At 46.4% G+C, this 26,465-nt stretch overlaps 1 protein-coding gene across 2 annotated transcripts in view; it reads right to left on the reverse strand.

Annotated features, from left to right (window-relative positions):
- Window positions 1–26,465, reverse strand: part of ADAMTS3 (ADAM metallopeptidase with thrombospondin type 1 motif 3) — a 58,837-nt gene that overhangs the window by 25,327 nt on the left and 7,045 nt on the right. For both annotated transcript variants that reach the window (XM_041427435.1, XM_041427434.1), the window contains 2 exons: window positions 23,302–23,699; window positions 9,897–10,053 (listed from right to left, as the gene is read on the reverse strand). In XM_041427435.1, coding sequence (XP_041283369.1) covers window positions 9,897–10,053; window positions 23,302–23,699 — 555 coding nt within the window. The remainder of the gene's footprint in view (window positions 1–9,896; window positions 10,054–23,301; window positions 23,700–26,465) is intronic.

Genomic DNA, 26,465 nt, shown 5'->3' on the forward strand with positions numbered 1-26,465 from the left:
ACAGCTTTCCATTTCTCCCTGGCTTTCCAGCTTCTGCCTCAGCTTCCCTGGCACTGCAGACACAATCCTATCTTTTAACTGTGCCAGTGCCTCACCACTCTCACTGGAAACCTGTAGAGGGACTGCCAAGTACGGAGTTATGTGGAGATACTGGCAGCTGGAACACCTGCACACTGTGCCAGCACCTGTGAGGTTCAGAAAAGGGATGGTAAATTCCACGCAGGGAGTTCTCTCTCTTTAAAGAGATTTAAAATCTAGTTTCTTAAGGCTTTAAGAATGGAGACAGGGCAGCTGGAGGCAGAGGACTCTGCTTACAGCTGATGAACAGCTGTGAGGCAACCTGCATGGCAAAGGCTCAAGGATGCAAGTGCTCAGCTGTAAATCCTGCAGACACAGAATGACCTGCAGGAGACATTGCTGCCTTTCCCCCAGTGCCTCCTCCCTCAAATGCCACAGGCTCCTTCTTTACACAGAACAAACATCCCAAATAAGTGGCATTAGAGGGCCTGATGAAGAAACAGGCATTTGGGGTTTAGTGCCTGTTGAATTTCTGTCACTATCAGAAGTTCTAAGTGTGCCTGGAGATGGAAAGGGAACACATCTGTTCGCTGCAGTGCTGCTGGGACGTTCCTAATAACGAGGCAGATGTTTCCAAATGGAAGTGGATGGGATGCCCAGATGGCTTTCATTGTCCCATTTTTCCAAGCAGCCTGACAAACTTCAGATGTAAGAAAATAAATATGAACGATGATTCTGTCTCGCCAGCAAAAAAAAAAAAAGAGCATGTTTGACAAAGGGCAAACAAAGCAGATCTGAGGAGGTCAGAACTTCATCAGCCTTCCTCCAATTAAACCAAGAGCCTAATCAACCCCCACAACATGGCACAGTGCTGTGTGAGCCCTCAAAGAACAGATACTTCTAATTGATTTATCTCCCCTTGTGTTCCCTATTAAAGAGCACTGCTAACTAAAGGAAGACTGATTTTTACTTCTAGTAGTAAATGTTCTCAGCAACAGAAACTTGGAAGCTTTGAAGTGCTGGAAGTAATGAAACTATATTGTTACTTATTCTTGGCAGGGAAAACTCTGATTAAGAAAAGGGGCTTGAAATAAATCAAGAATCAACCCTGTGAAAGCAAATTGAGAAATACCATTAAACTAACAAAGCAGAGGCTCAAATGCATCTGTTTGCAAATTCACCTCTGAGCAGGAATAAAAAGAATATGGAGCTGGCTGTGGAAGAACCTGAGCAGAACACAGGGATAAGGTAGTGCAGTTGCAAGGGCTGCTTAGGGCAAACTACTTAAAACAGATGAAAAAATTAATTACATGGCTTCTGGATACTCACTGCCTGTTGGTTAGAACTGAGCATTCAAAAAGTAAATAAACAAGGTAGTAAATTATTTTATGAACTGGATCTTTATTGCTATCATAGATCTGTGGAATACAGGGCTTTTGCTGAAAATCAACAAAACTTATGATGCTACTAGTTACATGATCTGTGATGAAACCAAGTAGAGTTTTTTCATAAGCCACATACCAATTAGAGTTACCCTTTCACTCTGAGGTACTTTTCAGGAGTTTTCAAACCAGGTTTTGCCACAGATCAAACGAAAGCAAGGGATATACCTGGAATTGCTCTCAGTCTAGAAGCACCAGCTGTATTTTTCCTCTTCAACAACATGATTTTTAAGTAGAGTTTGAGATGTTTGTTCCATGTCATGAGGAAACATGGAAGATCAGAACTCAGTTTCACCATGGGTTGGCCCTGAGCTTCCTTTCTGCCCTGAGCAAGGGGAAAAAACCCCACAGAGAGTCTTCATCATCAAATCACAGGTACTCAAAGGCAAATGAAAATCTACATGCAGAAACAAAAGAACAAAAAGACACTAATTTGTAGCTAGCTCCTAATTAGCTCCCTAACTTGGCCAGTAAGTCCAACACCTAAGTGAAAAGTAAATCACTATTTGGCAGAGCAGCCTGCAGTCATCCCCAGTGATTCTGCTCAAGCTACATTTAGAGCTCCTGAGAAACATCCTCAGCAGCTTCTTCTCTTCTCCTGGGTTACAGACACCTCCCACTATCCCAGGCTGCTCCAAGCCCCATCCAGCTGGCCTGGGACACTTCCAGGGATGGGGCAGCCACAGCTTCTCTGTGCACCCTGTGCCAGGGCCTCCCCAGCCCCAAGGGGAGAATTTCCTGCCAGGGTCCCACCTAACCCTGCCCTCTGGCAGTGTGCAGCTGGCAGAAATGCCATCAAACTTTCACTCTCTGCTTGCATGGGCCTTCCCAAACCTCGGGACACCAGTCCACAGCACTGGGACACGGTGCAGAAGAGCCTGGACAGGAGGGAACAGGGTAAATGATTACAGCAGTAAATGAAGGAAAAGGAGGAAGCACACCCAGACCCCTCAGGCCCACAGGGTATTTTGATGCTCAAGGGCAACCACAGACCCATCCAGACTCTCCCACCGACCTGACTTCTGTAAATAATTAACAGAGTTACTACTACCTCTTACTGTAATACCTCTAACAGAGTTATTGTCAAGGAGAGAAAAGCACAACTACTGTTCCTCCTGGAAATTGTGGCTTTATGTTCTCTGCAGCTATTAGTGAGGACAAGTGGAAAGCAGAGCAGAGCTCTCCACTAAGAAAGCATAAAGCCCCTTGGATGGCCTTGCATCACCTGTTACTGTTTCCAGTAGACTAAAAAAGCTGTTTACACCGTGTTTAACCCTGTTGCAGTTGAACATTTATTCTCTGAAAGACTTTAGGAATTATTAGGATTTTGCACAAGAGGATCTGTGCATTTGGAAGTTTTTATTCTAATTTGCACTACCCAGGTGGTGCTGATTTATTATTTGATGTCTCTAGGATTACAGAACCCACTTATTTGGCCAACAAATTGCTGTCCAAACTCTGATCCAGATTTTGCATTTGTGGCTACAGGACAGTCATTTCACACAAAAAGACTTTGCTCATCAAGCATGCACTTCCACACACACTCACAGCCCACCACTCCTGTCCTCCATGGAGGATGCCAGGGTCTGAATCCAGCCTTCTCCAATATCTAGGTCCACTGCTAAGCATCCTTTGCAGAAATATGGCAGAAGAAGGAAGATCCCACTTTTTCTAGCCACCTTACGGACCCAGGCTGTTGCCAGGATCAATGGGAAGGACAAAGCTGTTCCCTGCAGGCATGTCACTGGCTGCTGGGAGGCAGCAGCCTGCTTGTTACCTGGCTGGAGAGCTAAAATGCCAAAGGAGACACAAGGGCATGCCTCCTACAGATAGGTCCTCAAACCTTTCCAGGGAATGCTCAGAAAAAGCCCTGCCAATAATGCTGCAAAGGAAGAGGCAGCAACGAAACGCTTCCCTTGGCTGCTCCTGAAGTACAAGCCAGCTAAGCTCTTCATCCCTCCCTGGGTTCTCTTCCCAAACCACATGGTATTTGGTGGAATCCAACACAGAGTTCCCACAGGTCAGCCTCTCCCCGTCACCACACACGACAAGTCCGCTTTTCTGAGACATCAGTTCCCTCCTTTCCAGCTCTAACTGCAGACTCAGACTTGTGTGACTTTTAATAACCCCCAGAACCCTAATTATCTGGCTGATCCTGTCCCACGTTATTGGAATACTCCAAAGAATGATTAGACAAGGTATTCTGGAAAAAAAAACCAAAAAACCGAATGCTGTTTTCTTAGCAAACAACAGCTGGGTCATGCTGTTACTCTGCAGTGTTTCACCATTGCACTTTGGCAAGATTTCTGCACTTGTGTAACCCAGAAATGGATGTGAAGAAACTCAGAGCACTGGGAGCGAGGTGCAGTACGAGGCCGATGCTCTCACGTCAGTCGCTGCCCGCGCGTTCCCGTCAGCTCCGGCTGCACACCACAAACCAGACAAGTGTGCTGATCATCTACACCGTGTTTGGAAGGGACAAAGGCAAGGGGGATTGTGAGCTCTGGGACATCTTGGTGTAGCATGAATTAATCCACAGGAAGCCCACATGGACCCCACCAAAAGCAGGACAGGGCATCCAAACTGCTCGTTCAAAACACACCAGATGCATTTTCCTTCTCTGCCACACGGATGCCAACATCTCATCCAGGTATTGTCAAAGATAGAAATGAATTAAATTGCCCTCAGCTTGGATTCTTAAGCTGTTTGTAGGATCTTGCTATAAATGTATTGAGCATCAAACCCATTAAAAACCAGGTGTCTCACAGTGGGGAAAAAATGCTAAAACTGCAAAAAATTCAGGAGGAGAAAGTCCATTGAGAGTCTTACAGCATGGAAATGACTCTTTTATGGTATGACACAAACTGCTGTGTTTAGTTCATTTTCCCATCAAAAGCCTGCTGTAGAACACAGACTGACTGAACAAGGCTCCCAGTGAAAGAGTCTCTCGGTGCTCTCATTTCGCTCCTAAATTTGCAGGACGCGCATGTGAAACACATGAAGAGGCCTCAGCCCCCGCAAGCCGTGGGAGGATTCATTTCCTCTGGTTCCTGACCTCTAATTCACATCAACTCCCCCTGATAAGGCAGCTCCTCTGACTCTCATTCCCATATTCCCAGAGTGCCATCCTGGTACGGATGTGCTGGTCCATAAAAAGCGCTTTGAACCATCTCACGTGCCCCTTTCTGATCAAGCTCAGCGGTGGAGATGAGCCACTTCACACCCAAGCCAGGGTCCTCAGTCCCACGTGGGCCACCCAAGGGTGATCCTCACCTTGGCAGGTCTCTCCCAGGTTACTTTGAGCAGGCTCTTTCACACAGGACCAGCTGCTTACACAATATTTAAAACCCTCTCCTCTCTGTCAGCACCACTGTTTATTGAAAGTCTTCTTCTTCCTTTGCAATCTGGGGGCACAGGGAGTTTTTGTTGGAAAATGGTATGAGCCTTGGAATGGCTGCAAGCTGAATGTACTGACCTGTCTCCATTTTTTCAATTTTCCCTTCATACAGATTTTTCTGTGTGTTTTACTACCCTGGCGCTGGGTGCCTGCAATTGGAATGAAGCCTTTATTCTTGGTTTTATTTAAAAATCATTTTCCTTTGTTATTGCCAAGAGTAGCAGACGACTTAAGCAGATGGATGTTCCTGCTCTCATCATCAGGCACAACCTCCCCAACACAGACAGTGCACATCAGTCACTTCACAGCACCTTCTGATCCACTCCTGCTCAAGCTTTTTTTTCCTTAAACACAAAATTCTAAGCTTTTCCTCACTATAAAGTCTGTGTTTCCCTTTGCTTCCTGTACATCCACCACCAATGCTCCTTTTCTTTTATACCATACAGTGCTCTGCCTGTTCTATTTGATTACCTTTTCCTAAATCAAACTGTTACCTGAAAAAAAAAAAAAAGAAAAAGCCCAACCCCACAAACTATATTCAATGAGGAACTTCAGAGAACCCACTTCAGTTTCAATGTAAGAGAAGAACCAGAAAAATTAAATTAAAAGCAGAAGCTCCAGAAATGCTGCACAAAGAACAGGATGTCCTTAGACAACACAGGTTATTGCCATCAATGCAAGTTATGGGTGGCCCTCTCTTGGGGGACTTCCACATAGCATGAGAGAGACTTGTGGTCAGAAATTAGGGAGAAATTGTTCCCTCTGAGGGTTGTGAGGCCCTGGCAGGGGCTGCCTAAAAGCTGCCCAGTCTCTGGAAGTGTCCAAGGCCAGGCTGGATGGGCCTTGAAGGAGGCTGGGATAGTGGAAGGTGTCCCTGCCCATGGCAGGGGGTGGAGCAAGATGATCCTTAAGGTCCCTTCCAACCCAGACCACGCTGGGATCCTGTGTTTACACAAGAATGTCCACGCTGAACAGAGGATGTTACACAACATGCTGTAATGAGTCTACACAGAAATAATTTCCATCTTCCCCATTGTTCTGATGCACAAACTTGTGTGGTGGGCTGTGCAGCATCAAAAATATCCTCCACCAGAACACAGGTCATGAGAAATTCTGCTGAGAAAGAGCTCAGACACCCTCCGGCACGACAGCGTCCCTGAGAACCACTAATGTGCCTGGGGAAGTGCACAGGGAGCTCTCCCAAGCAGGCAAGAGTCTTCCCACTCTTCTACCTTCTGTTCCAGGGTTTCATTCCCAGGCAACCAGGAGCAATTCCCAAATCATTTCTTCCTCCTACATGTTTCCCACCTGGGACAAAGACACTCGACGCCAGCGCCATGGCAACCCCATCAGACACACAGGCACTTCGGTTCTTTGGGGAAAATGAAAATTCTGAAAGGAAGCTGGGAGATAAAGGCTCCTACTCCTTGTTTCCCACTGTTAGGAAGTAATTACAAAAATACTTTCATCTCAAGTGCTTGCTGGGTGAATAGGTTGTCATTTAAAAAATACTATGGTGTGAGGAGGAGGATGAAAGAGGAAAGCTCCGAGTGCATTACCACGCTGTGCTAAGCTCAGGGCTGGGTGTCATCATTCCACCATACAGAAGTGCACAGAAAAATGATAAATGAACAAACAGGAGGAAAGATAAACTGAATACTCAGTTATCAGCTCGAGCAGCATATGATCCAAACCCTGCCTCATCATCCCACTGCTGTCAGCTGGAGTGTTCCCACTGACTCCATCGGACTTGGATCAGGCTTTTATGTTTCTGAAACATAGCTTGGGTTTTGTTTTACCACACTCCTGAGCCAAATTCAGCAGAACTTGTACAGAAGGCCTCCTAGGTGCAAATGTGATTGCAAATTCTACAGGTTCTTTGCCTGTTTCTGTTGTGCCTTGAGTGCTTTCAGGGAATAAGATTAATGATCACACATTTCAGTGATGTTTCCCAGCTCATTTACAGGGAGCAGCTTCTTTTCATCCCACCCAGACAGAGGAATATCATTGTTATACTTCTAAAACCTCCCAAACTCAGGCTTGTCCTGAGAGCATTTCCTTCCACTCCTGAGTAGAAAGCTGCTTTGGTGAGAAAATGGTAAGGAGTTATTTAAAGCATGTTTTAACATGACAGCCTCATGCACTGTTCCGTTCCTTTCTGCGCTGTCTGCACAGCTCATTCGCTCTCTGTCCCTCAGACCCTTCACCCCCAACATGGACACTTGGCCTTTGTTTCTTTTTGCCCTTAAGGATAAGCATTTTTTGATTTAAGAGACATTACTGGGGAGTAACACAACATGAATGCTGACTACCTGCAGTACTCAACCCAAACGAGAAGCGCAGATGTTCAGTGTCTTTAGGATCAAGACTTAAATGACTGGGGAAGTGGAGCTTACAAATGTCATCCCAGGACAATCTGACATGGAAAAGCTGGCAGGAGACTGTCATGTGTATTTCCACCCATGGAGACCTCTAGACACTGTCCTGCTCCCTGATATGATTCCCAGACCAGGCCTAACCGGGTGCTCATCCCAGATGAGTTTAAAAACAAATGTCCAGTGTCACATCCCACTGCACTGAAGTGTTTTTCAGTAGGTGGGATTTCCCATGGGAGACCTTGCCTTCCAGCCCACAGAAGAGGAAGAGCTTCCTTTGTCCAGGGGAACTAACCTGAGCCCAGCACCTGAAACCAGCAAACACCCTGTCCAATGGACAGCACAAGGACCAAGTAGGATTTTGGGTTAATGAAAATATTTTAACATTTGGTGGTCAAGACCTACTGCTTCCCTGCACTGCCTCACCTAGCAGAAGGAAGATCAGATTCCAAGGAATACAGTCAAACAAGACACTTTGACTCAGCAGACAGATTAGCCATGACATGCAAATAGTCAATCCTGCCAACAGCCTGTCAAAATATGGAAAATGATCCACATTTCCCTGATGCCACCGAGTGGGAGCAGAGGCATTTTCTAAGCATAGAAGATATAAAACTATCTACAATTCCCTGGTAGCTAAGCAAACCCCAAATATTCAGGTCCATTTATATGCAAGAGAACCTACTCACACCAAAATGACTGAAAAGACAGAGGTATAAAAAGGCAATAATCAATGAAGGAATCCTTCAAGGGACCTAAACTGGTTGTGCACACACACAAAGCAAAATTCCCCACAGGAATGGGGCAGGACTTCCAATCTGATTTCTTGAGTGCATCATGTAAGGCTTCTAAAGAAACCAGCCTCCACACAAAGCAAATTATGAAAACAATCCATGCAAGTTGCCACTGTCATTCCCTAAAGAGGCTGTCCAGAGCCATGGATACCATCAAGAGAAATCAGCACAGGGTGCTGCTCCAGGGTGGGAAGGCTGAACCCACGCTATCCAGCTTGAGGCATCCCAGTATCTTCCCCAGAACCCCCCACATTTCTGGTTCCCACTTAAGACAGCTCAGGGAAGCTTCATCCAAGGGACAGCCCTAAAGGAAACAGGGTAGGTGTGCTGACTTCCATGAGAGCACCAGACAGGAACCAATTGCTGCTCCTCAGCACTGTGATCACTGCTCAAACCCTGCCCTCAGGATGGCAGCTTTTCCACTTACAACTCCTACACTCATTCTGTCCAACAATTGCTCTGCTTGAGCAATGTCCAACCAATTCCCAAATGCTGTGAAATCCTTCAGGAATACCAGATGTCCTGACAGACTGCAAGCTCCTTCCACACAGCAAAAGCTGGAAGCCTCTCTCTCAGAAAAGTGACTTGTAGGGAAAACATGACACAGTGTGTCCCGTGTCACTGCTGAGAAAGACTGCCACACTGCTTCCAGTTCTGTGACACCTTCATTGACAGCAACAATTTTAAGTATTTTTTAGCTTAATGGCTGTTTTGTTGAGTCATCTGTTACTGAAAATGTGGACTCTTGTGCGTGCTGGCTGAGCTCCCAAAGCATGAGCAGGCTGCCTCGAGCCCAAGCTCGGTGGTGGGTGAGCAAGGACAGAGAAGAAAGAGGAGCACTTTCATGTGCACCTCATACCAGCCAGACAACTCAACCACTGCAAACATTTCCTCAGGCTCCACAGCCTTGGGCACCTTGCTTTAACCTTCAGGAATCTTCAGGGAAAAGCCCTCCAAGACCGAGTTCAGCTATTCCCCCACACTGCCAAGGCTACCATGTCCCCAAGTGCCACACCTACATGACTTTCCAATGCCTCCAGGGATGGTGACTCCTCCATGGCCCTCAGCAGCCTGTGTCAGGGCTTGACAAGCCTTTCCATGAAGAAATCGTTCCTAATATCCAATCTAAACCTGCCCTGGTGCAATGTGAGGCCATGTCCTCTTGAACTGTCACTTTTTACCTGGGAGAAGAGACTGAATCCCACCTGGCTAGAACCTCCTTTCTGGGAGTTCTGACCTCCTTTCAGAGAAGGTCTCCTCCAGGCTAAACCAATCCCAGATGCCTGAGTTAAACTGGAATGGCCTTGCTGGGGTATCTAAAGCCAAGCACCTCTAGTTCTGTGCATTGTAAATACTTCCTTTTCTTTCCCAAACCCTTCCAGTTTCAACAATATGTGAACACAACATGAACACAGTGAGAATGTGAGAAGCTGAATGATACTGAAATAAAGGCAGAGCACTGATGGGTGCAGAGCTGCTCTTTCATCCAGAGCCTCACAACCCTCAACCTCCCATATGCAATGCCCTGGCTTACGAGGATTTGTCTAACATTAAAAAGACACACAAGCAAATGGATTAAACTACATGATAATTATTCTCAGACATGGTAATTATTCTCAGATGGACCAACCACATCATCTTCAAGGCAGAGGGGAATTCCTGGATGTGACAAAATATATCCAATCAACACAAGTGCCTTCAGACCAGTTTCATAGCAAGCAGCAGAAGGAGGAAAACAATACAATTGGCACAATTTCACTGTTACTCAGAAAGAAACAGGACCCAAACTTTAAACAGGAGTTGCACAGCCTCCTTCAAAAGCTCCCACTGGCTGGAGTCACCTGGAATAGATGCCAGGGGGGAATTTTACCTCCTGTGTGCACATCGGGGAGCGCGTCGGTGGGACGCTGCGCTACGGCCGACCGCCTGTACACCATGTGGATCCTTCCCTTCTCCTCTTCCATCTGCTTTCCTCTTTCCAAAGGCTCAATGAAGTATTCATCCTCATCAGTTCTTATCATTCCAGCCTGGTAAGGGAGAGAGAAAACATGTCCATATGCCATTTTAGAGCCTAAAGACCCAGCCTGAGGCTCTAAAAACAAATAGCAAGAGGGATAAAAAGAGCTTGAAGTTTTCCAAATGAATGGAGACAAAGGGGCAGAAGCAGGCTATGCATTTCCAAGTGAATCCTCCCTGTAAACTGTAGTGCCAACCCAGTGATCCTTGCCCCCAGCCACGAGATGTCCAGGGAGGTGCTCAGAGCACGTATTTTTCAAGGCTCCCTTGGAGAAAAGGCTGTGGTGGATTTTCAAGAAAGAAGTATGTAGTGGAAATTTTTTTTTTTTTTTCCCACAAAAGCACATTGATGGAGCAATCCAGGAAAGCAGTCTCCAATCTTGGAATGCTATTAATTTTACTACTTTTTTCTTCTAAATTAATGACATTCAAAATTTCCATCCACTGAAGGAGGCAGGCTGGAATCTGCGCTACTGTGGAGTTCTCCAGAGGCGTCCTCAGGATTCTGTGAAATAGGGAGGACAACAGGACCACCAAAATCCAAAAGCAGCCTTTGGGGCATAGTGGCTGGAATAAACCTGCCTGTTGCCAGCACCACCTCAGCCCTGAGGCTCAGGGAAGTGAATTAACCCCTTGGCTTTGCTACAGACTCACTTCTCCCAGGTGAGAATCCAGAAGAAACCTGCCCGAGGTCCCATCAGCATCTACCTGGCTCCCAAGTATCTGTAGCTGTCTAAATGACTTCAGAGCATTGATTCCTTTCATCCCTGCACTTCTTCCCTTGATCCAGCAGAAATGGTGCAGAGTGAACCAAACCCCTTACATCCTTTACTGGACAATCCATGGAAGAAGCAAAATCTGGAAAATATTTTTTTTTCCCCCCTAAAATGCAAAAGATGCAGACAAGCATAAGGGAATAAGAAACAATATAAAGCCTTGAGAAAATAACCTACAAGGGCAGGTTAAACTAAGGAATCACTTCCTGAGCCAAAATCAACAGTATTTAAGGGGGAACATGACTCCCTATAAATATGCATGGGTGTTTGTAGGGAAAGAGGAAAGAGCCCTTCATTCAGAGAGCACAACGGAGAGCTGTGAAGTGTCCATTAATGGCCACATTTACCTTCAGTATTAAACATTATGGGTGGGATTTCCAAAAGTATTTTAGGAAGTCAAATGCCCCCTTTTCTAGCGGTTTGCAGTATGGGTGAGGCAGCTGATTCCCAGGTGAGCTTTGGAAAGGCCACCCTCAAAACGTCAGGAAGTTTGCTCAGCAGTCACACTGGTGGCCATTATCAAGTGCTTCTAAAACTGATCACCAGAGAGTAGGAAAGGATTTGGGTTGTCAAACCCATCCTACCACCCCATGGTCAACACCACGAGGTCAGAGGATGCTCTCACCTTCTGCTCCCAGGCTCCATGCCAAACTCTGCTGGTATCTGCACTGGGAACACTTTGTTAAGACACAGAATCTCTCAGAAAGAAGAAAATGCTGTAAGATATGTTTTTTAACTGCCCTTAATGCCTTTGTACAGCAAAGAAAGAGTTTTTCAAACACTGATGTGACACCCTGGGGAGCCGAGGCGTTAATTAGCAGCAATTTCTCCTAAACCAGCTCTGAACAGTGGGAGAACAGATCTGTAAAGCTGCTTTAAGCAAACCAGCAACACAAGATGGGAATTCAAGATGCACAGAGCTTCCCTGCATCTCTCCACAAGAAAACCTTCATTTGTATTACAGCCATCCTCTCTCTGCCTCAGGATCTGCACATCCCTCTGTCATACACACTAATCTGGAAACACCACGTGCTGGCTCTTCACTGGGAAGAGCTGAAATGAAACTTCATGTGATGCTAAGTTTCAGCTTTTTAAGCTTATATCTCCCCTTGGAGATACAAGCTTAAATAATTGAAACTTAACATCATGTTCAAGGCTCTACATTCATCTCCAAACACAGCAGGCTGTCAATAAGTGGAAGCAGATTAATAAGCAGGTTGGAGCTTGCTCAGCAGCAGGAGGCTACATGAAATAGTCATCCTCAGTAAGAAACAAGCAAGAAAAATATCAGGAATGAACACAGGGATCTAAGGATGCCAAAATCCCCTTCCCCTCCAGAAGGTGGTTCCCACTTGAGACCCCTTCAGTCACACACAGGTGCAAACATGGACTGTGCTGTTGGACCCCACCTAGAAGGGAAGCATGAGAAGATCACAGCACTCAGCAGAGTGAAGCAGGCTTGTGTCAAAGAGCCTGGCAGTTACTTTCCAACCCAAGGACACTGAAGGATTCGGTGGGAAAAGGGAGAACTAGCTGTGTCCTGTTTTATGGGAGAGACTAAGCTCAGGAGGATGAACCTGCTTGCTTCACAGAACAAGATCAGTTCCAACACCTGCACCAACACAGGGGAACAGAGAGAATTTCAAAGCCTGGAGATTTCTCCAAATGTTTTCTCTTTCCCCTGCCATTCTTCAAAACAAGGGCAGCAGAAGCCTTTATTTGACCAAGAGGAGCTGAGTGTCCTCTGTTCTCATGAAGACCAACAGAGGTTTGATTTATCCAATAAAAAGGGTCTCTGCCATGGTCTGGTTTCAGCTTCCACCTGCATCTCCTACAAGCATCCAAAATGGATGGGGACTCCAAAGGGACTCCCCTTGTTTCCCACACAAAATCATGGAATCATGGACTGGTTTGGGTTAGCAGGGACCTTAAAGACCAACTTGTTCTACCCCCTGCCATGGGCAGGGACACCTTCCACTAGCCCAGGTTGCTCCAGGCCCCATCCAACCTGACCTCAAACACTTCCAGGGATCCAGAGGCAGCCATAGCTTCTGTGGGCAGCCTGTGCCAAGGTCCCACAGGGAAAAAATTCTTCCTAATACCCAATCCAAACCTTTCATCCTTCAGGTTAAGGCCACTGAAATTAAATTTCCATTCTACGGAAACTAAATGAATCAACCACCCCAGACACCCTAAAAATTAAATGCAGAAATCCATATCTGTAATATATATGGAAAATGAGAACTACCCCAAGTATCAGAATCAGGATACCTGGATTAATTCTCACTTTGGGCCACACATGGATCACTCAGCTTGTAGCAAAATCTCTTACAAGGCTCACCACGTGTGGGAAGCTCAGTTCAGGAGGTTCCTTGCGCCATCCCATGTTGTTTCAGCCAGTATCATCCTTGGCTTCTCCATCCACCAATGCCTGGACTGCAGCAAAGCACTCAGCAGTCAAACCAGCACAAGGCTCTACCTCCCAGGAAACACTTTCTTCTCACCCTTCTATTGATGGAACTGGAAAACATTGCCAGGGCTCTCCCCCACTCCTCATCCCTTCTTTTTTCCCCGTCGGACAATCACAGGTGCCTGACAGCTCTATCCTGCCCCCACCTAAATAGAAGCCCTATTGAAAAGCATCAAGAGCTCTGTGTTCCCTCAATTTAATATCCCAGCCCCGGCCGAGCAGACACTGCCTCCTGCCAAGACAAACACCTGGGACCTGGAACGGGGAGGGGGCAGCTCCTGGAGACAGCCCTCCAGTCTAAACTCCTTAAGGAGTCCATAGAAACAGGCTTTTATAAAAGAGGTGCTGCCTCGCCTGAAAACACCGATTCAGCCCCAAAACACTGCTACCTTTCACCCTCTCTGTTGGCTTAAGGTGGGTTCAGCTTGGTGACTGTGCAAAACCTGCGTCACACCTACCTGCTGCTCCACTTTCCAATCCAAAGGCAAAAAGCTTTTGGGGTTGCACCGAACACTGCTTGATTTATTGGAAGAAAAATAAAAGCAAAGGAGTACGCTTTGCCTGCAGCACATTTCCCTCTGCCAGCCTGCCCCCAAACTGAGCCACAGTGGGTGGACACTGATTCCAAGTTTGTGCAGCTCCAGGGTTACACCTTCAGCTCCTTGGGTGGATGTTATTTCCCATGCTGCAAGGGTTCCATATTTCGGCAAGAATCAACCGATTCTCCGCGTTTCTTTTCAAAAATCCTCTAGAAGCTTCCCAAGTTGTTGAGTTTGCCCGTGATGCCACTCTTCAGCTTATGCCAGTGCCTCACCATCCTCACAGGGAAGGATTCCTTCCCCAATATCCCACCTAACCTGCCCTCTGCCAGCTGAAGGCAATCCCCCTTGTCCTGTCACTCATCCCGCGTCCCAGCGTGCTCACAGACTCTGACAGGTCCCTCTGGCAGGGAAGGGGAAAGGCATCCAAACAGACACACTTCCCTCCTTCCACATCTCCTGCATGCTAAAGTATTTATGGCCTCGACATACTTGGCATCTGAAAAAACACTACACATTAGAGGAATGCTGGAAAAAAGTAATATTGCAGCACTGCTGCACTTGGGAGAAACAGATGTTGCTGATCCAGTTGCCGGGTGCCTACAGAGGGAGTTTGCAGATGGAATTCCTCCTCCTCCATGGATGGGCCTCCAGTCTCCTTGGAGGTGTCTGGCTTTGGGAAAACACCACAGTTTTGGGGTAAAACATCCCCACTTATTAACTATCCAGCTCCAGCACCCTTGGAGTGCTTCCCAGAGGAGCAAGCAGAAATTCCACAGCTCATTTTCCATCTCTGGAAGATCGGCGTGATATAAAAATTCATGTTCTAGGCCATGTTTTATCCTGGCCATATGCATCTCAGAATTTTAGGCTCCATCCTTGAAGGCTGTTGAACATAGGCAGCACAGAGACTTGACAACTGAATTATTAACCCAGCACCAGTTGGTGACCAATCATTAATACCAGATTTTTAAATCAAAACAAAAACCTCCTGTCAAGAAAAGTCTTATTTGTTCAGAAGATTCAGAAACAGATGAAAAGGTAGGAATGTTTAACATCCTCTTCCAAACCATGGGCAATACTTAGAAGGCTCTTAGACAAGCTCCTACTAAAATACTGGAAATCATCTGCCCAGAGGAATTGAAGTCTCTCAACATATTAATTGATACCACTTTAAGGAGAAAAAGGCATTTGGAAGAGCCATCAAATTAACCAAGTTCCTGTTGAAATTGCACAGAAGAAAAGAAAATGTCAGCATTTACTGGGTCATTGCACTGAACTGGAATTAAGGTTTTTAGTCTCCTCTACAAACATCCTTAAGAAAATTCCTTTATGCTGAAATTTCTCATGCTTGGTTTTGATCCAAATGCTGGGTTTTCTTTTTCCCCCTTTCAGAAAATCTAAGAAAACTCAATGGAAGCCCTTAAGAGTTACACGAAAGCACGGAGAAAAAAAAAAACAAACTTTGATTTTATGTGGAAAAATACCTCTCTATTTTTTGTTCTTGGAAAACCATTTTAACAGCAAACTGCTGCATAGAGCTGGCAGGCCAAATGCTTTGTCCTTAAAGAAGGAGCTGTGGGTTTAAAATATCAGTTATTCAAGAGGGAAAAGTATGCATGGAACATGCTCAGAGCAGTCAGGCACCTCCCTGGTCCCAGCAAATCTCTGTAGAAATATTTACTGAGCACAAGTTTTGTCTTTGTGTCAGCTACAGCAGGTCTTTGCTGGGAACTGTTTCATGGAGAAATGGTACAGGAGACAGCAGAGGTTGCCAGTTCTTCAGTAAATGTGGTGTTTTCCCAGATCCAGAAGTCATGGGATGCCACCAGTCATAGATTCCTCTAAAACGTGGAAAGGAAAACAAAAAGTGAGGACATCTGATCACCTTCAGAGCAGGGGAAATGAGACCTTCAGGTGCTGACTACTCCACAAGTATAAAGCTAATAAATAATGCCAAAATGTGAAGATCTCATGATCTGGACGTCAGCAGCACCATTTCTACAGTGGCACACAAAGGAAATACTGATTTATCTGCTGCCTGTACACAACAGTCAGGAGTGATGCCACAGCACCATCACTCTTCCAAGGCAACAGAAAACTCACCCAAAGTATGCATGAGAGGATCATCTCCTCTGAGAGAAGTCAGAGGAGCACAGAGAACTGATGCAGCTTCCTCTGAATGGAAACACTCTGGGGATCAGCTGGGAAGCACCAAAGCTAGCAATACTTCCATCAAACTCATGGTTTTAGATTGGTTCTACATCCTTGCACAAAGGAAAAAAAACAAACCCAAACTAAGGTAAAATCTCTCAAAGGAAAAGGAGAAGTAGTTTTACACAGTTGGTCACATACAAACCAAAAAAGTCGAATGACAAAGGGATTTTTATGAGGTAGGGAAGCTGATTTAGTGCTGCATGGTTGTAATTCACTGAAGTTCTCAGCCAAGCAGCAGAAGCACTCAATGAAAACTAAGTATCTGTTTAAAACAGAAGTGAAAGCAAAGATTGTTTTAACGGGAACAATAGTGCTGCACTTTATCCATCATTTCAAGAAGCTCCTGCTGAAACACAGGGCACAGAGATGGAACCAACTGACTCTTCTATCCATGACTCTTTCAAAGCCTGGATGGGAGCAAAATGTTCAGAGCTGCAGCGTGACCCTGAGAGAAACCTAAGAACAGGAAAGAGCAGACCAACTCTTTTTCTCAATGACCTGGCACAGTGCTTGCTCTCCAGCCCTGCTTACTGCCCCTTTGCAGACATCAGACCATGTGCCTTGCAGGCTAAATTCCAGCTCCAAGTAGGTACAGCACTGGATAAACATGGAACACCAAAAAGCCATTGCTGAATAGGGCTCCTGGACCTCCACCCTACCAAAGGAAGCCACAAATTCAGCACCACCACCACCAAATTCACTCCACAGTCAGTGAGAACTTGGAGAGAGCCTACAAGGATTGAATGTTGACAACCCTGACTATTTCAGTGTCTGTTTGCTTTCCTTTCCTGGGACACACACTTTCCCACAGGTGACACGTGGAGCAGGACATGAATGAGAGCCCAATTCTCACACTCTGGCTGTGTTATTGAGGGTCCACACAGGTTATACAATCTGGGATTCATTACTGAAACCATAAAAAAGGGCTGTACTTAGTCATTTTAATAAGCTTATGCTATTTTATAAACTGTCAGCTGTGAGCCTCCAGGAATGAAAACACTTAAGAAGCATCTGCTGTTTTGGAAACAAAGAGGGAAAAATCCAGAAAGGAAATTCTTTGCCCAAGTGCCCTAAAAGCAGTGTTTTGTGAAAATGCATCACCAGGACTGCAAGGTGTGATTAAATAACAGCTACAAAAGACATCTCCAGAGCAGCACCAGCCCTTTGTTCCAGACCATTTTTAAGCACACACTGATCTGTAAGAGCAGCTTCAGCCCCTAAATATATTGCTTAAAAGGGAGGGATTACATGTAAACCTGTGCTTTGCTGTATAGAATGATTTTTCAACATCAGAAATAAATTACAAATAAAAGTCTAAAGTTGTGGCAACCAAAGTGGAGACTTTTTATGGAAAGTCTCCAGGCAGACTCTCTCCAGCTGCCTGTTCCTGAACCCCTTCCTAGAGGATGTTCTCCTAACCTGGCCTCACCCACACTAGACTGTCAAGTTTCTTCATTTACCTTCAAATATTGTCTCCAATCTGAAGACAGGAAAAAAGAGACTAATAACAACCCTAGTCTTCTGAGCACCATATTTTCCACCCGTGGCTACGTACCAGGTGCACGTTTTGCCCAGCCTGGGGTAGTTGTTAAATTCACAGCTCAGTGTTCTGGGCTGTTCCTGCTGGCTGTTCCAGAGAGGCCCCACAGGGAAGTCCTCCTTTTCTAGAAGGCACCTTAGGTGACATCACAGGGCACTCAGATGCCAGCCTGAACTCACTGCACCCTCATCTTTTCAAACATATACCTCCAAGTTCCATTTACAGTGCCCAGAGCCTCATTTACCATGTCCAGAGCTCCATTTTCACCATCCAATCAATCCTTAGGGTCCAAGACACATCTTGAGTGTCCAATCCCTCATACACAGAGCCTAAATCACACTTTTAGACCTAGGAATCTCATTTTTGGGTCACAAAGCCTCATTTCTGGAGTTCAAAATTTTGCCTCTATGATTAAAAACCTCATTTTTAGGGTACAAACCCTCACAAGCTCCAAACATCCCTTCTGAGGGATAAAGGTTCATCTGAAGGGGCCAAAGCATAATTTGTAAGGCCCAAAGTCTGTGTTTGAAGGTAGGCAGGAGAGAGAGGAGGAGACACAAAGGCTTGGAAATGAGACAAACCTATCATTAGACCAAATCTGGCCGTGTTAGAAGAATTTATAAAAACAAACAAGGATAAATAAATGGAGCTTGAGCAACCATCTGCATAAACTTTGACTGGAAGTAAGAATGAAGTACTCCTTTGCTTTGAGGGATGATTTCAGGGAGAAGCAAACCAGACATACAAAAGAATTTCTAGAGTTTATCACCGTACACTATACTGACACTTGACTTCCGTCCCCATCGCGTCCCTTCTCAACCAATGCTCCTCCCCTCTGGGTTTTAATCAAGAAGCCCCAAGGCCCAAATGACAGAATGCATTTTCCCAAGTTTCTGGAGTTCCTGAACTTTCAGACATCCTCTTTCCTATGGATTCCTTCGGTTGTGGGAAGCGCTGCACAGCGGAGAGGTGACGGGGATGGAGTCCAGCTGCAGCCCATCTCACCCAGCTCATCATGCTGCCAGGCACAGTGAAACACCAGCGCTGAGAGCAGGCACAGAGGGCAGGGGAGGTCATGGCAAGGAGGGAATTACTGTGGGAAGAGCACAATAGGGCCGGGGAGCAGGAATATCGGAGTGTTAAATCAGCCTAAGGCACCTCTGCCATCTGCCCAGAGCAGCACGCGGCCACAGCTGCTTCCATCCTCCAGGGTCTGTCCTGCTTCCATCCTCCAGGGTCTGTCCTGCCTTCCTTCTCCTCAGGGTCTGTCCTGCTTCCATCCTCCAGGGTCTGTCCTGCCTTCCTTCTCCTCAGGGTCTGTCCTGTTTCCATCCTCCAGGGTTTGTCCTGCTTCCATCCTCCAGGGTTTGTCCTGTTTCCATCCTCCAGGGTTTGTCCTGCTTCCATCTCCCAGGGTGTGTCCTGCTTCCATCCCCAGGGTTTGTCCTGCTTCCGTCCTCCAGGGTCTGTCCTGCCTTCCTTCTCCTCAGGGTTTGTCCTGCCTTCCATCCCCCGGGTTTGTCCTGCTTCCATCCTCCAGGGTCTGTCCTGCCTTCCTTCTCCTCAGGGTCTGTCCTGCTTCCATCCTCCAGGGTCTGTCCTGCCTTCCTTCTCCTCAGGGTCTGTCCTGCTTCCATCCCCAGGGTTTGTCCTGCTTCCATCTCCTCAGGGTCTGTCCTGCCTTCCTTCTCCTCAGGGTCTGTCCTGCTTCCGTCTCCCAGGGTTTGTCCTGCCTTCCTTCTCCTCAGAGTTTGTCCTGCCCTCCATCCCCAGGGTTTGTCCTGCTTCCATCCTCCAGGGTTTGTCCTGCTTCCATCTCCCAGGGTTTGTCCTGCTTCCATCCTCCAGGGTTTGTCCTGCCTTCCTTCTCCTCAGGGTTTCTCCTCCTTCCATCTCCCTGGGGTTTGTTCTGCTCTCCTTGTTCTTTGCCCTCCCAGAAAGGCGTGGATGACCAGATGTCCCCTCGACCACAGCTCCCAGCTTGGACTGGCAGAAACCTGCAGGCCTGAGGAGACAATCCCAGCCTCAATCCCAAACTCTGCAGGAGTTTCTGACATTTCTGACTTTCTACAACCAGGTGCTCTGCAGCAATTCAAGCGTTTGTCTCCAAAATGCTATTCCAAAACAATCGGATAAAACACCATCACCTCCTAGAAAGATGTTTCTCCATTTAGGAATTCTGTCTTGCCAGCAATGAATTCTGTCATGCTGCAATATTAGCTTAGAACTAACACAGGAACAAGAAATAAGCCTTAATAGCTCAGTCTTGATGAAAAAACGGCAATAAAAAAGGATTTGAAACAAATCAAAATGCCCTGAAACTCCTTGGATCCCATACACCCCAACTCCTACAGATTGTTAAAGCTTTTCCTGAACCGAGTTTAAAGCCTGTGCAATTAGCTCTAGTCTGAGAGATACTCCAGCCTGTATTTCCAAAAGATTTGCCAAAGGAAAGTAGCTGTGAAACATGCACAGACGTGTTTCTTCATGTCTCCATATCCTTGGAAAAAGGGATGGCAATGAGCAAGTGAGGAATAATCTGTCACAAATGACAGATCTAAGCACGTTTGGGTATTTTTTTAAATTCTTGATGGTTGATCTGTCTTCCAGGATTTCCCTGGTTTGGCAGCTGAACACTACAAGGCAGGCAGATTCCTGAGCATCTTCCACTTGCAAACAGCTGTGCTTCCAGCAACCGTATGCTGCCCTGGGCTTGAAGGCCATGGAATTCCAAAAACCAAAAATACTCCAAATCACTTCCAACAAACAAAGAAGAAGTCACAATTTACTTGGAATCTGAAGTCAAAGATTACAGGTTCATTGTCCTGAGCCCAGCCTTTTCATTTGAAAGAAGAAAGGTTCCTAGCAGAAACAGAAACCAGCCCTGCCCCTTGGGGTGGCACGGATGTGAGCACAAGCCAGATCCCAGCTCCAGCACAGAGACACACATCCACAGGAACACAGTCCAGAGTGGAAGTACAAGCTGAAGGCATCACACACCAACACCTGCTCAGATTTTGTTATAAAGGCAGGAAGCTGGAGGTGATTTTCTATACATTAACAGGTAGAAAGTGTTTTAAGCCACTATTTCTCAGTGTTAGGCTTGCTGCCTTCTCTCCATTTACAACCTAAACCATTTGTAGTGCTTTCTTGAGGCTGGCACCTTCCACTCCTGAAGGGTTCTGACAATAAACACTGCTAGTTGGACCAAACAGCAGCAGAAACCTGTGGAAGCACCAGCATTCTGACACACAGTGAAGGAGACAAGAGGCAGCTCCTCCGTGACTAATGAAGGGTTCTTCTGCCATGACAAGTGCAGGCACATGCATGTGGGATTTTTAAATAAACAGGGTCATTTCCAAGGGAGATTAAGCAGATGTGAAAATAGGAATTTGCAGAACTGATGGCAGACAGACAACTTCCACTGCAAAAGTAGACATGCAAACTATTTCAAAACAAAAGCATTCAAGTATTTGGGGATTTAAATGTAAGTTTAGATTCAGGAAGAGACTACAGGCAAAATCTTACTTTGCTAGTGCAAATGCCAATTATTCCAAATTATTCCACATATTTACTATCAAACAACCAAAATTTAGTACCAAATGCTCTTTTTCTCTTGCTTACAATACCCAAACTCTTCTACAAGTTCTACGTTGTGCAAACTGCTACCCCAGTGATTCCCTCCACTTTCTCTCCATGATTTCAGAGCCTAGCTGGCTACTCTGGAGAGTGTCTACATTCCTTTGAAGTCAAAGATAAATCCTTCCAGCACACACAAGCCCCTAGAATTTCTCACTCTTGTTCCAGTCTCTGTTAAGCCATATTTTCTCACTCCTCACGTCTTTAGGATACACTGAGGCTCAAATATTCTAGCTGGGTTGAGAGACACACAATACAGCAACAGAGAGGGCAGAAACAGTAATTGCAAGTTCCTTTTGCTACCCTGGAAGGAAAAAACCTTAAAATAAATCTTCAGGATTATTTATTTCTTTCACATTCACATGATTAGAGCCCCAAGAGATGTTAAAACAGCGAAGGTCAAAATGAACAGAGACACAAGAGTGACCCAGGAACACTGACCCACTACTCCTCAAAGAAAAAGCCCATGTCCTCCTGCTCCAGTCACCAAAACCATGGGAAGCACATGGGATGTTATGGGAAAGCAGGGACACATTCCAGTAGATCAGGTTGCTCCAGGCCCCATCAAGCCTGGCCTTGAACATTTCTAGGGATGGGGCAGCCACAGCTTCTCTGTGCACCCTGTGCCAGCAACTCCCCATCTTCAGCCAAGAACTTCATCCCAGTATCCCATCCAACCCTGTCCTCTGTCACTGTGAAGCCACTCCCCCTCCAGGAGCCCCCTCTGGCTTCATTTACCTGAAAACACACCACAAGCAGCTTGCCAGCCCCACGGCAATCTGTGACGGAGCTACACTCCTTAATCTCATTCCACTTAATCCAATTTCTTGTCTTCACGTGCTGTCTCAACACAACAGCTTCATTCAGGCTTACTGCCAGAACCCAGCTGCCAGGGTCTCATTCATCAGAACCCTTCTGTGGGAAGCTCCATCTTGCCAGCCAGGGGTCTGCTTGGCCTTTGTGAACACAGTAGATCAAAAACCCACCAAAAACCCCCAAAACACACCAAAATGACTTTAGTTATCACCTCTGATGCAAGCACTAGCAGTATTTCCTTTCCCTAAGCAAGGCAATTCAAGGAGGTTTGGTCTGAATGGGGGTTCTGAGCCATCTCTGCTGTTATTCCACAGTGACTGCTGCCACTGCTGAGGTGGGAGCTTTCCTAGCCAGGACTTATCTCCAAATGGAATCAAATCATGACCACGTGGCAGCTATGGGAAGTGGGAAAGCCACTTCCAAGAAAGGATGCTTGCTGCAGACTTTCTTACGTGGTTCCTGTCCCAAACAGCAGGAAGGTAACCACGACATCCATGTCCCTGTTGGCTTTCACTGCTGCCTGAGCAAACCAAGGAATGGTGTGTGGGCGGGCAACCATGACATCCATCTCCCTGGAGGTTGCAGGTGTGTCCCACCAGTGACAGAGCACAAGGTGGGTATTGTGGGCTTTCACTGCTGCCTGAGCAAACCAAGGGATGGTGTGTGGGCTCCAAACATGCTCAGACTTCAGTCTAGGATTTGGGCATCTTCTCAGCCACAGGGAAACCTGTGTGTTCACAGACAGACTGAAAACAAACCTGTTACCTGCTACTCAATTCTCATATGACACCTCCTGATGAAACAAAACTGCAGCTAAGAGAATAAAAAGCACGCTCTACTTTATAAAGGGACCCTTTAAAACTTAATGCTGCTATTCTTGGATAACAGAGCAGCCCATCATTTTGGTACCTGAGAAGCAAAGAGGGACGATTTGGACACCAAAATCTAAATTATGTTAACCTTTTAAGTCTGAAAATGTCTTCATTATTCATTTTCCTGTTTGTAACACCTCATGCAAATAAAAAAGGAAACCCAACAACATGCAGGTTTGAGTTCTCTCTCACATGCCCGAGACATTAAGAACTTTGCTCATCAAACTCAGAGAAATTATCCCAAACCAAAGCAGCAGGGCACTAATATTTTCTAAGACATTTAAGAAATAAAGTTCTGTAAATGACACCGTTAGGAACGCGTGGCTAACAGCACCAAAAGCCGTGCCCGGAGCGTGACAGCGGACACACATGCCGCGAAACCAGCCTTACCAGCCCATCACAGTTGCTGATGGCCACGGCAGCTCCGGGCATGTCCGTGATGTCCCCCACGTAGGCGCAGTTGGTCCACAGGGGCTCTCTCTTCCACAAGCGCTCCGCAGCGCTTCCGCCGTCGGTGGCGTTACCACCATGGCTGCCAGGCTCCGGAGAGTCTCCGTACCACTCCACCACGGCCTGGGGAGCCACCAGCCGCGCGTTGGGCCGCAGGCGGAGGTGGAACTCCCTGCCGAAGGCGCTGACGTTGAAGTAGAGCCGCCTGGGGCTCCGCGGCGCCTCCCGCGCCCATCGCCGCTGGCGGCTCGCCGACAGGATGTTGGACACGTAGCTGCCATCTGCGGCCGTGCTGATGGGAATCACCAACCCGTAGGGCCTGGCTCTGCTCTGGAACTCTGCCAGGAAACACACCCAGACACCAAAACAAATAAGAACGGGAGCAGGGAATGAGGCCAAAGACTGAAGGACCCCTCCACCTTCCAAAAATCCCAATTTAGGATTCCCGTTTCAGCTACTAACGTGGGGAAATGTAAGGCACGTGTCAGTGCTCCTCTTTTATCATGGAGTCCCAAAATGGTCTGGGTTGGAAGGGACCTTCAAGACCATCCAGTTCCAAACCCCCTGCCATGGGGAGAGACACAACCCTCCACTGTCCCAGGCTGCTCCAACGCCCGGTCAACCTGGCCTTGGACACTTCCAGGGATGGGGAAGCTACAGCTTCTCTGGACAACCTGTGCCAGGGCCTCACCACCATCACAGGGAAGAACTTCTCCCTGTCCATTGCTATTATAAAAATGATTTTCCTAAAACGTACAGAGAAAAGCCTGAAATATTCACTGACATTTATCTGGGGAGTTTTCTGTTTCAGGCCTGCTCCACAGCTGCAGGAGAGGCACGGACCCTTCTGTATTCTCCTGTAAGGAATGCCACGCAGCTCTGTTGTACACCTGACACAGAACTTGCTTCTGTGCCAGCACTTCCATCAAGCTTTTGAAAATGAAGTGCCAAGCTTGGTTACAAGCACAATTTGCATACCAATTTCTCAGGAAACAGAAATAGGGAAAAAATCCAGCGGATCACGTGCTGCTGATAAATTAATCCGTGTTAGCACTGGTAAAGGAAGTAACTTTTCCCTCTACAAATCCCCCTACCTGGCAACTCGCTGTTGCCTTTCCTCTGAGTAATGGAGATCAAAACCAATGAGAGAATCTAATTATTAAAAAACTCGACACAGATCTGCACAAATTTGACCCTAAATCTTGCACTTTAGTGCAGCTGAGAGAAGCCACAAACTCAGCAAAGCCACATTGTTTGTAATCCTGGAGAAGCTCAATGGCACAACCCTCAGCTAAGGCAACAAGCCTCCAAGTAATTTCACACCAGTGGAAAACAAATCCATTCAAATGAGTTTATCTTTTCAGTGAGACCTCTGTAATCTGGCTGCAATCAGGATATTCAGTGTCCAGTTTTCAGGCTGTAAGGGAAGGGACAGGTCAAGCTGTGAGCCACACTGCTGCTCTGAATGGGTCCTAAGCCCAAGTCTAAGCCTCTCTATTTGACTACGTGAGAGTTAAAAAGACATCTCCCACAAAAATAGTTCTTCCCCTCTCCCTTCATCCTGGGAGAACTGGTGAAAGCAGTATCAGAGTGATATTACTGACAATTTCATTCTAAAAGCTTAGAGATCTGATAGCTCTGATGTCAGCGCCAAGTGCCACTGAGAATTCCTCAAATAAATATACTTAATTAAGTGAGCTAAATTTCACCTGCTCCCCATGTGCATCACGCTTGATATGAGAACCAAACAGAGGAAAAGCTCAGTAGCCAGTTCCCCTCTCCTGGTAGCAAGGGCTGCTGGTTTTAAGAGACTCATGCATTCAACAAGTACCTTCAGCAGGAAAATGTTCCTAATGGCTTCAGGGAACTGTTTTTAATATTCTTCCAGCCAGTTACTGAGCAATCTGACAGGAACACAATGTATGTACTAGCAGGATGCACACATGTAAACTCTTGCACTGTAAATATCTTGGTATGCAAATACTATATCCTAGGAAAGTGAGAAGTCATTTCCAAGCCCATTGGTACCCCACATCCCACAGCCACAGGGTGAGTTACAGCAGCAGCCAACTCCAGCTATTTTGCCGTACACCCACAAGATCAGGTTCTAAAACTGGCATCCTAATTAGGTCATTATCCTTAGGATAATTCCCATTTTAAACACTGGGAATTCTGAGCAGGATTGTTAATCTGTCTCCTTAGAGAAGGGACCAAATTAAAACTCTAAAGTCATTTGTATTAATTAGACACCAGGCCATGCCCAGGAGACAGAGCTGCCGGGTTGTACATCCTAACTGGGTCAAAGTAAAACCACAGATCCTCACACTGCCGGTGCTTCAAGGCTGGGATTTCATTCCCAGGCTGACATCCCGCCTTCTACCTCGCTGAGATTCCTCGTGGCTTGTTTTCCTCTTTCTTTAAAGCAGGATGTTCAGTGCCAGAGACCACAGTCTGGTGATGGGAGGTCTGTGCTCACCACACGGCTGAGAAACTGCTCTGCACATCCTGCAGCAGAATTCCCACATTTCCACAGGCTGAGGGGAAAAACCCCGGCTATTTGGCTAATAGGAGCAGCCAGCTAGCCCCAAGAAGGTAGGGACAAAGGGTGGAAAATAAGAACTGTCAAGGTTTTGAGTCAGCGAAAGCCTTTTCCAGAGTCTGTAAATGCTGAGCTAGAAGAGGAAATGCCTTTTGTTCAAAGGCAATTAAAATGAAATGGGACATGACTGAATCCCAACGACATCTGAACTCCTCTGCTGACTTACATTACCCTTTTTCCACAAACTGCACGCTCTGAGGAAATGCTATCCCAGCTGTAGGTGCTCCCTTTCCTAAGCTAAAATTTCAGAGCCGATCTGCTCTGCTAATTCAAAGCTGACAGTGCTGATCAGAGCAAGAGGAAAAGCACTTAACTGTAAATTTTCTTCATCCTTTTTTTTTAATCTGCCCTTAAAATGCTGCTCCAGTTGCACAATGTTTAGGTTGAAAGGAAGCACTTAAGAAGGAAGACCACATTCTTTCATTTTGTGCCAAAACATAATTAGCTAGAGAATGCCTCTGAAGAGAGCTGTCCGGGCTCTCTTTCCTCTCAAAACCCAGTGAAC

This window comes from Onychostruthus taczanowskii, unplaced genomic scaffold, assembly GCF_017590055.1.
Source record: "Onychostruthus taczanowskii isolate IOZ18803 unplaced genomic scaffold, ASM1759005v1 scaffold114, whole genome shotgun sequence".
Classification (NCBI taxonomy): Eukaryota; Metazoa; Chordata; class Aves; order Passeriformes; family Passeridae; genus Onychostruthus; species Onychostruthus taczanowskii.